General features: G+C 50.4%; 4 protein-coding genes across 4 annotated transcripts; 1 reads left to right on the forward strand and 3 right to left on the reverse strand.

The window, feature by feature from the left end:
• The first annotated feature begins 369 nt into the window (after nt 1-369).
• C7974DRAFT_361275 (nucleotide-diphospho-sugar transferase) lies at nt 370-2247 on the forward strand. The gene is made up of 3 exons (XM_046139708.1): nt 370-684; nt 738-1496; nt 1547-2247. Exons 1-3 carry the CDS (start codon nt 544-546, stop codon nt 1889-1891), a joined length of 1245 nt encoding a protein of 414 aa, XP_045996563.1. The 5' UTR covers nt 370-543; the 3' UTR covers nt 1892-2247.
• Nucleotide 2248: 1 nt separating this feature from the next.
• On the reverse strand, nt 2249-3968 carry C7974DRAFT_361278 (uncharacterized protein). Its single transcript, XM_046139709.1, has 2 exons — nt 3737-3968; nt 2249-3689 (listed from the first exon to the last, which is right to left on the reverse strand). Exons 1-2 carry the CDS (start codon nt 3889-3891, stop codon nt 2549-2551), a joined length of 1296 nt encoding a protein of 431 aa, XP_045996564.1. The 5' UTR covers nt 3892-3968; the 3' UTR covers nt 2249-2548.
• An 804-nt stretch (nt 3969-4772) lies between these two features.
• Nucleotides 4773-6263, reverse strand: C7974DRAFT_312205 (CoA-transferase family III domain-containing protein; the record flags this gene model as incomplete). Its single annotated transcript, XM_046138353.1, has 2 exons — nt 4773-5486; nt 5541-6263. 2 exons carry the CDS (start codon nt 6261-6263, stop codon nt 4773-4775), a joined length of 1437 nt encoding a protein of 478 aa, XP_045996565.1.
• A 1979-nt stretch (nt 6264-8242) lies between these two features.
• C7974DRAFT_396716 (uncharacterized protein) lies at nt 8243-9682 on the reverse strand. The gene is made up of 3 exons (XM_046142104.1): nt 9527-9682; nt 8933-9391; nt 8243-8885 (listed from the first exon to the last, which is right to left on the reverse strand). Exons 1-3 carry the CDS (start codon nt 9582-9584, stop codon nt 8491-8493), a joined length of 912 nt encoding a protein of 303 aa, XP_045996566.1. The 5' UTR covers nt 9585-9682; the 3' UTR covers nt 8243-8490.
• Nucleotides 9683-9807: the final 125 nt, after the last annotated feature.

Consider the following 9807-nt stretch of genomic DNA (forward strand, 5'->3'; position numbering starts at 1 on the left):
GCGGTTTGACCCGTAACTTAGTCCACGATCAGGCTGGAGCAAAGCAGTTCCAGCTTTCTTCGTGCCTATTTCTGTTGCTTGCAGAGGGATATCAGGCGGTGCTGGAAGAAAGACAAAATGTCATAATCTGTGTGAGCAAGTACAGACATCAGAGAGGAGTTCAGCTTGCGAGCATAGCGTGTGTTGTCCTTGTGTCGAATGATGCTGTGCCAGAATATGTATTTGAACTAAGACCTATGGTGCGAGGAAAGTTACGGGGATTGACACGGGTCTTCAGTCGCCGGCTGTGCCTGACGCTACCGGTTCCTAGCGTGTGGCTTGTGGAGCGCAAGTGCCACCGCGTCCCACCCGCTCCCTCGGTCTACGTCAGCAAACACGTTGCATCTTCGCGAGTCAATTGGCTGCACCACTACAAGTTTACGCTGACCTTTCGATTGAGCTTCTCACGTCGAGATTTGCATTTTGAGTGCGTTGTAGATGTCTGAGAAGATCTTCCGGTAGCCTACGCATTCCTTAGCCCACACTGGGTATCGTCGCTATATCATGTCGAACCGCGCTTTCGATACATCAAAGCTGGGATCTGGCTATGGCTTTGAGAGCTTTCCTAAACAGAGACTGGAAATGCCCCCGACTTGGGCTATCCTCGTGGGCCTGACCTTCTTAGTAGGCGCGCTGTTGTTTTGGGTAAGCACGCGTTGCAACATAGCATACATAGGGTCACTAAAGCAATCGCGTAGACGTACGTTGCCCTTACACTGTTCGCGCCCTCTCCTCGACTTCCACGACCATCTGAGAAGCAATACGAAACCATATTGCCTGACGGCACACGAAGCGGGCTGAAGCAACTGCCATGTTGGCTGGACAAATGGGCTGCCGAGAAGGAATTGGCGAAGAAAGAGGCTGCGAAGACACCGGGAACAAAGGTCGTGATACCGCCACAGATGCCTATCGAAGAGGCGGAACTGTTCATGACTGTTGTGGTTCCCGCGTACAACGAAGAAGAGCGAATGGGTGGCATGCTGGAAGAGGCTGTGGACTACCTACAGAGGCAGTATGGCTCAGCGCATGCAGGCGAGAAGGGTGGCAAGGAAGACAAGGGCTGGGAGCTACTGATTGTTAGCGATGGCAGCACGGACAAGACAGTGGAGAGGGCGCTGGAATTTGCCAAGGAACATCAATTGAGCGAACACCCAGTCCCAATTGCTGGGCCATGGACAAAGAACGGTACTGAAATGACCCTTCCCTCCACCCATATTCCACATGGTAGTATTCGTGTCATCACTCTGGAAGTGAATCGAGGCAAGGGTGGCGCAGTGGTTCATGGCATGAGGCACGCACGAGGAAAGTACATTGTCTTCGCGGATGCAGATGGCGCAAGTCGTTTCAGCGACCTAGGCAAGCTGGTCGAGGGCTGTAGAACGATTGAGGATATCGATGGTCGAGGTGTTGCAATTGGCAGCCGAGCTCACCTGGTAGGCAGCGAAGCCGTTGTCAAGGTATGTTTGCCACTATCTCATGCTGAGTTATCAACACTAAGTCAAACCAGCGCTCCAGGCTCCGCAACTTTCTCATGTACTCCTTCCATCTTCTTCTGCGCGTCATGACTCCAGCCGCAACCGCCCGCATCAAAGATACACAGTGCGGCTTCAAACTCTTTTCCAGGCCGTCTCTGCCATATATCGTGCCTTACATGCACTCAGAAGGCTGGATCTTCGATGTTGAGATGCTCATGCTGGCCGAGAGCGCTGATATTGCCATGATCGAAGTCGCGATAGGATGGAAGGAGGTAATGGGAAGCAAACTCAACGTGATCTGGGATAGTATCGGCATGGCTTGGGGACTGGCGTTGCTGAGAGTATGCTGGCTTATTGGTATATGGCAACGGGATTAGAGTATAGTCATATCGAAAGTCAGTCGGCTTGGACCGCCCCGCTCGATCTCTACCATTTTTCCATTGCTTCTACAAACGTTCTCATCGAGATCACGCTTGAATCACGCCAATCCGGTTAGCAAGCTGTACGTATGAACGACACTGTATCTTTACCACTTGCACTCAAGTAAGAAAATTCCGAGAACCATACGTCAGGAGGAAGATTGAAGGCATCTGGTAACACTGAGTATTGTCAAGAAAGAAAGCCCATCACGGGGGAACTGTATTTCCCATGTCAACGGAGCGGAGTCGTATACTGTAAATTACTGTGCTATATTCCCATTGTCAACGAGTGGGACGTAAACTAATATTACCCGTGTAAATTCCAAGTTTTCAATCTATTCGATAACGGAGGATGGACATCTTATGTCAGTCTCTGGGATAAATGCTAATCACAGCAAGCCAACATGAGCAGTGCATTGCATCTGCGAAGACAGACACAATGTTCACCACATCCGCTCCCAGTTGCCAAGAATGCACGTGAAGCTCCGCTAAATGCGTCGAAACATTCTCACAGAGCAGAATCTGAGAAGATGACCGATCACTTCTTTCCGAGCCGCGACTATCTCGCGTGTGTTCCTTGTCACACTTGCTGGCTATGTAGAGCAGCAGTATCGTCTATGCCAAGCTGATTATCCACCCATCGCCGACGCGTTCTCCCTTCGCATTTACACCACCCCACAGGGCTATACTCGTCTCGTCCTGCATAACATCAGCACCGAAGAAAGCCCTGGGACCCGGATGTAGCTTTCCCATCTCTTCCATCTCTTTCTCAGACGGCAATTGAACGACAGCTTCGCCCCAAGACAGCTCATGGGTGTCTGCCCCGAGAGCGGATCTGATCGCGTCTTTGATCTTCGCTGGTTTGATAGCCTCCTTGAACGACGTGGAGGCTTTCACCTGAAGGTCGCTAGAAGGTATCTGTAAAGCCCAGGTGTCGCTCCATTGCGTAGCATCGTTGGCATGCTTCGGGTCTTCGGGAGCGATGGTTGTCACTGATGATGTGTCTGCACGGGCACCAAGGAGGTAGATAAGGTAATTGCGGCCGTAGCCGGTGTGGATTGGTATGAGCGCACCGTCTTGCCGAGCGCGAGGACCAGGAGCCATCGGATTTGTTGGGAAGGTGAAAGTATCCCATGACATCTCGTTCTTGGGCGAAGAGATATCCAAGTGATGAATCTGACTACTCATAGAATCTGTGCCAGAGATCATCCAGAGCTGATCGTTGGCTAGAGCTGCATTGCCGGTAGCAACCGGCGCAGTTGGTAATTGCCACCACACCTTTGAAGCGATATCGAATTGCCAGATATCACTAGCCCGATCGCCCGATCCATCGTAGCCACCGAAAAGAACAATGCACTTGTCTTGCGCGAAGAGCTTTGCTTGTCGTCGTGGACCAGGGGCAAGGTCGAGAGTCGAAGGCACCAGATGTTCCCAGGTCTTGCGTTCTGGGCTGAACATCCATACTGATGATTTTTCATCGCTCAGTTCGTCTTTCTCGTTACAGCCTCCATACACGACAATATTACCATGGAATGTGCAGGCTGCATGACTCGATCGCGGATCTGGAACTCGTTCGCCCTCGATTGAAGGAATAGCCGGGATCAGGCCGTAGTCCATCTCAGGCTCGCCGGAGTGCTGGAGAGTCACCGCATGAATTTCGTTACTTGCTAGCTGATTGTCCGCTGTGATACCACCGAAGATATATGCTTTGTTCTTGACGACTGACAAAGTGTGATGCGATCTCTCTAGTGATCGACTTCAGATGTTAGCGGACTCTGGAAGCAGTCCATGGCAAAAGCTTACCCGGAATGATCACCCGAAGTCGTTGCTATCCGATGGAAGGTAGCCTTGAGAGGTAGCGTTGGCTTGGAAACGATGTATGCTGCGTAGCCAGCCTCAGCGGTGTGCTCGATGGCCTCTGCAGCGATGTAAGCTCCGGCTACAACTTCGGCAGCCATGTCGTCTCTTGATTTCTTCCCTTGTGCGGGCGGGAGGGCTTTCGTGATTCCAGATGGCAGAAAGCTCGTTATTGGTGGTTTACAGGGGGAATGGTGGATACGGTGATGTTTGCTGCAGGTACCAGTATGCCATGACGTCAGTGTTTCACAGCTCCCTTTTTACGTCGATCGCAGATAGAGCGATGATTCAAACTGTCTTAAAAATTTAGAAGTACGATCGTTTAAATAGGATTAGCACACGCAGATTGTAAGTATCTACATAAGCTCTCATTGAGAAGCGACGGTTGATGTACCGAAAGACCATTGTTCTATGGCCTGGGTGGAATACCACATACGATCGCCTTCGTTCTTTAAGCTTCGTTTGCCCGTCCTTTGTACTACTACAGACTCCAAGCTAACAGACTTGAAGATGATGGAATGTAGATGCCTGTCTTCGTACGATAAACACCCTTTGCAAGTGAGACAATCCTCTGGGCCTGGCCGCAGCTCGTCTCCCACATTTTATGTTCTTGCTTACACGATATTCCTGCGTGTTGTGATAGACATAGTTAGCGAACAAGTCAACTGCAGTCGAACCAATTATGAAGAGAGTCCTTTGGGTTTGGCCGAGGCCATCCTCATTATTGAGGCGGAGACTACAAGAGATGATGAGATATGAAATACATTTGCGACTAGCCGCTCTTGAATATGAAGAGATAAGGTACCTGTGTAGGAGATGGGAACAGCGAAGTGCATCATGACGTTATGCAGCTCATGGACCCGTTTTTCGAGACACTCAGATGACAAACACCGCATCCCTCGAGGATACCTTAGTGAGAGTTTTGGACGCATAGACGCAAAGTATGCAGCCTCAGGCTCAGCACAATGGTCGTGTGGCTTGACTACCTAGGTAGCCAAACCGGATTATCGCGACCCAAAGGTTTTGGCATGTGCACCCACCCAACCTCCACTCCATCGATATGGGCGGCATGCTTGACAGCCTTCAGCTCACCAAATTCCGTCAGCCTTGTCTCCAGAAAATCGCCCGCTTCCTCAGGTCCTTTGATATCCCTGCGATCAAATCCGCTTTTACCTTCGTACTGACCGAGTGAACGCAGGTATCGCATCACACCTGCAAGGGACACTCTCACCTCATAAGCTCCACCTTCAGTCGTTCGTTTATATAAAGCCGCTATGACGCCTGTGGCTAATAGATAGCCAGAGCCGTGATCTAGGGCTTGACATGGAAGCACCATAGCCGTCTCACTGGACCCGTACCGCTCAGCATCGGCAACGTTGATACCGGAACATGTTTGCACAAGGGAGTCGAAGCCACGGCGTTGTGACCAAGGACCGTCTGGACCGTACGCGCTCAGACTTGCGATGATAAGGTTCGGGTTCAATTCAACGAGATCCTTGTTTGATAGACCTTGAGCAGCAAGACTACCTGGTCGGTAGCCCTGGATGAAGACATCCGCTGTACGTAGAAGTTCTAACAGTTCCTTTTTATCGGTGGGGCGCTTGATATCCAACTGTACCGTCCGCTTTCCCCTCGAAACATCGATATCAACGTCTGGGAGATCCGGCAACGAAGGAGAGGTAATCCACACAACGTCCTGTCATCTGTTTAGTTGCTGCTCGACTAATTACAACCACGAATCATCACTGACCGCTCCATGTGCTGCCAAGGTTTTTCCTGCTACTGGAGCTGCAATGACGCGCGACATCTCAACCACGCGAATGCCTTGGAGACACTTAGTTGCTTGCGTTGATTGACTGCTGTTGGTTGAATCTCTTGTTCCATCTGCGATCTTGTCTAATAGGATAGGTAGATCAGCAACTGCTCTCGACTGTGGGAGCGCGTCCCACTCTTGGAAAGACCGAAGCGCTGCCATCACTGCACCCTCCCTGATCGCTTTGGTCTCGAGATCGATCGAATTCCATTGTAACATCTTTTGAGCGACATCCTCCCTCGTTGCACCTTCCCTCAGCCCTAGAACTCGCAGAGCAATCTCTCTGTGATTTCGAAACCCATCATGCATTCTGATGTGACCATCCCGAGTCTTGTGTAGACCACCAATCGTGCCGAAAGTGGAGGGCGCGGCTTTCCCGTTGAGCACATACAAGCGTTCAGATTTAAATTCGGCACAAGCATGCTTTGCTGATACTGTTACACTCGGTACTGGCTTTTCGTGGTGGGCCGACCAGACGAGGGCTGCAGAAAGAGCTGATAAGGCGATGGAGGCTTGAGCCAGGTGCCCAACCTTGAATGAAGAAGGGCAGTATTCTGCCTCGGTCGGAAGATTCAGGGACTCTAGCGCATCTTTTGGAAGACCCAGGGTCGTCCAAATGTACTGTACAGTATCCGCAGGTCCAAAAGTGCGCCTATCCATAACGAAACCTCGATGTTGACCTTGGAAGTGAAGGCTCTCGCAGAATCACTTTCGTGTCGTCGTGGTCATCACAGCGCTCCCTGAGACGTGTGCCTTGCTAGTGGGTCCGGGGTCGGGGATGCGATACTTCGGGCCGACACAAACTTAGCGCAGGTGGGTCACATGCAGTGTGGCCTTCTTGTCCCTGCACATGAAGAAGGCAGTACGTACACAGTAGGAAGCTCGCCGTTGTCGCTGCTCCAGTCGCGAACCCTGAAGAGCGGCTTTGTGTGGAGAAATCCGCAACATGGGTGTGCATAATGCTGGACAGTTTTTGTTGAAAGGCTCAGGATAATCCCGCGTGGTGGCATAATGGAGAACCGAGAACCTGGCCTGGGTAATCGGCTCAGCAAAAGAAACGCCGAATCTTGGATGAAGCTTACCTTGCAACAGCGTTTCATATCCTCAACATAGTTGCAGGCGATGTACCTCGCAATCGTGGCTGTCTCAGTAGGTCATCGATCATCATATGTGAAGGCAAGTATCAGTGGCGCCAACTTATCTATATACGCCAGACTATTGAGAAACATCGTTCAATCTTTACATCCGATCCTCAAAGACAAGTTCAATAGAATACGTTTTCTGACTTTTGGAGACATCGGGACCAAAAGCTCGGCCCTGATTGCGATCTTTACAGAGCTACTTCGAACCCCAAACACTCTCAAGAAGGACACCTAAGACTTTCGATCATCGTTTGCAACGGGAGAAGATGCTGTGCTATTTAGTCACCCAGTGTCACGAAGCTGATACTCGTTACCGCTGTCATACCAGAAGGCATCCGTTACAGCCGATGTTGACATGCCCCGGGCTGTACCGCAAGAAGGAGCCATGAGTATGAGTAGACAAATTCCGCCTGATTTTAGTCTTTTGATTTTCTACGGCCGGCAGTATGCCTATTCACTGTGGACCTTCATCTCTGTGAATCAGTACCCAATTTCTTGATCCGCAGCAAACTTCTCGAAGTTTGAATCGTTTGCGCCCGAGCGATGTTTACGCACTACACCCTTGCCTTCTAACTGTCTCAATACATATGCTCGATCCTTACCCAGACGCTACAGATGTGTTGGACAAAAGTTAGCATGTTATGCGACTCACGCTTGCAAGCACCTTGTTCTTGTTTGACCTGCATATGCATGATGTGCATCGAGTGAAAAAGTCTTGCGAGCAGAGAACTCATTTATTTCTGAAAAAGGCTGCTTTGAGGATCCAAGTGAATCCATTTGGCTGGATCTGGGGGACATCGAACCCCCCCTTAGTTGGATTTATCGTTGGTGTCATGTTCAATGGGGCGATTACCTCACTAGTCAGGGGGTCCCATTACATCGAGAATGGTGTGTGCAGTCTGTCCGAGCGGCAGTGGGACTGACTGCAGTAAGCCGAACTGTACACTGACAGCACAGTGCTACCACGCTATGAATGGACCTCGCTCTAGCGTATCGAATGCTCTTAGGAAATAGGAAAGGAGTCTACTCGGAGATGTTTCTGAGCATGTAAGTCCTAAGTTCGAGCTAATTCAAGATAGAGTGGAGTCTGGTTTGAATATCATCTGACCTCCACAACAGAACTTAACATTACGTAGCCATGGGCATGGTGTATTCTGGACTGTGAGCTCACATATTGGGAGCTAGGGCCTTGCTTGCAGCTCCCAATAGTCTTCGCAGTGCAGCTAGAATATGACGCTGCAGTCTGGTGGGTAGGCTATCTCACGACGATCGAAATGAGATAGCAACAATTTAGACGTCCGAACAAAGTTCGAAGTCAAACGAATCGCGTGACGAACACCTCATTTTCGTCACCCCTTAAGCCCATGGCTCACTTCCGTGGATGCATTTTGTAACTTCAATGAGGCGCAATTCGTCAGATGGTAGCATCGCAAGCTCAAGTCACATGCCAATATTGGGCAGCTCGCGTGATGAGGATCTGGGAATCTTGTATTCAATGCCGTTCATATTGTTATTGGAGACATCGATGACTTCAGTTCTTGTCTAAACGATACATGGTTGTTATGTTACGACATTGGTAGTAAACGCCAGAGGAAGGTTGAGGGTCATTACATAGATATAAGGCAAGAGCATTCGTGCTTTATCTTGTCTATTATGTGATATGAAGTAACCTGATGCACACGCAGACAAACTCCATGCATTCAAGCATGCGACTCAGCCCCATTTCCGCTCATGGTCTACCATATCTACAAGTTGCCCTCACCAATACACCTCTTGATGGGGAACGAATCGCTCGTGCAGAGCGAAATGACACCGTCGACCCATTGCATGTCTCCGTAGCCCTTGTTCTCGAAAGAATCTGCCTGGTAGTATGTCAAGCTACCTTCGCCACCGATCGTACCCTCCCAAACATTTCCGCTCTCACGGTTGGTCCATGCATTGGTTACAAATGCACCATACTTTCCAGCCGGGACCTCGGCGTTGAACGCCTGGGTCTGAGAAGTTTGCCACGAGGTGCTATAATCAATCGAGACGGAAGCCGAGAGGAAGTCTTCCACAAGCGAGAACGAAGCGCTTGAGCCGATGGTGATGGTGTTGGAGATGGAGTAGCCAGTGGAGATGGAAATAGTTGTGGGCGCACCTAGAGGGTTGTTAGCATGGTGTCATTACTTGTGATAGGTTCCTTACCCTTGACAGCCTGGCTGGTCAGAACGTCCCAGCCCAAGAAACGCTGGTGAGGGTTGGGGATGATGAGGCGAGTTGCACGCTTCTGAAGAGAGTCGGAGCCGGTGGTCGAGTTGGCAGGGATAGTGATAAGAGTATCATCAAGGTTGCCGGGCTTAGGAGGCGCGACACCAGATTCGCGGAGCTTCCTGACTTCTTCGAGATCGTCGCGCTTCATGACCGTGAAGCGACCATCTTTGCCGTAGAGAATGACATCGTCGACGCCGACGGTGATAGGAGCCGGGGCGGCAGCAACCAGTGCTGCGCTGGAAGCGAGAGCAAGAACTTGAGTGAAGTGCATATTGAAAGAATGACTGAGTCTGAGAGACCGAAGGAACGAATGTGTGTTGTAGGTTGGAATGCTCAAGCGACGATGATGATTCCAAGTGAACTTGGTAACCGTACTTATACAGGCTTGACTTGCTACTGACCATTCAGCCCCATTACAAGATAAATCCGATGCTACCGCATGATAGCCCTAGGGCAGACACTTGGCAGTACCTTGAGTGGGGTGGAGGGGCATCATCGGTCCGCACCTTGATGAATATCGCAACTTACTCGGGCTGTTCCTTGCGGCGAAAGCACGTACCTGGAGAATCACTAGACAGACTCCCATTCGCCAGTACAAACTGTTTTGAGATTCGACTTTCCTGTTCCTTAATGCGCTGTCTCGGCGTCACTCCCAATTGGCTCGCGTAAGAATAGAACGATCGGACCGAAGTGCATGACGTTTCACAACCGTGACGTAGACAAGCATGCCTTACCCAAACGAGCGTGACAGTTGCATGCGGACACTCTACAGGGCTGATAGCCTCGTGTTCGCTCTTGAATAGCCGAAA

Source organism: Boeremia exigua (assembly GCF_020726555.1).
Source record: "Boeremia exigua strain MPI-SDFR-AT-0100 chromosome Unknown C7974scaffold_7, whole genome shotgun sequence".
NCBI lineage: Eukaryota > Fungi > Ascomycota > Dothideomycetes > Pleosporales > Didymellaceae > Boeremia > Boeremia exigua.

Excerpts from the sequence above, each read along its gene's own strand:
- C7974DRAFT_361278 (XM_046139709.1), bottom strand. The coding sequence starts at position 3,891 with ATGGCTGCCGAAGTTGTAGCCGGAGCTTACATCGCTGCAGAGGCCATC. Across the intron at positions 3,690-3,736 it reads ACTTCGGGTGATCATTCCGG|TCGATCACTAGAGAGATCGC; the intron begins GTAAGCTTTTGC and ends TAACATCTGAAG.
- C7974DRAFT_361275 (XM_046139708.1), top strand. The coding sequence starts at position 544 with ATGTCGAACCGCGCTTTCGATACATCAAAGCTGGGATCTGGCTATGGC. Across the intron at positions 685-737 it reads TAGGCGCGCTGTTGTTTTGG|ACGTACGTTGCCCTTACACT; the intron begins GTAAGCACGCGT and ends GCAATCGCGTAG. Across the intron at positions 1,497-1,546 it reads GCAGCGAAGCCGTTGTCAAG|CGCTCCAGGCTCCGCAACTT; the intron begins GTATGTTTGCCA and ends AAGTCAAACCAG.
- C7974DRAFT_396716 (XM_046142104.1), bottom strand. The coding sequence starts at position 9,584 with ATGGGAGTCTGTCTAGTGATTCTCCAGGTACGTGCTTTCGCCGCAAGG. Across the intron at positions 9,392-9,526 it reads CGCCGCAAGGAACAGCCCGA|CAAGTCAAGCCTGTATAAGT; the intron begins GTAAGTTGCGAT and ends AATGGTCAGTAG. Across the intron at positions 8,886-8,932 it reads GACCAGCCAGGCTGTCAAGG|GTGCGCCCACAACTATTTCC; the intron begins GTAAGGAACCTA and ends ACAACCCTCTAG.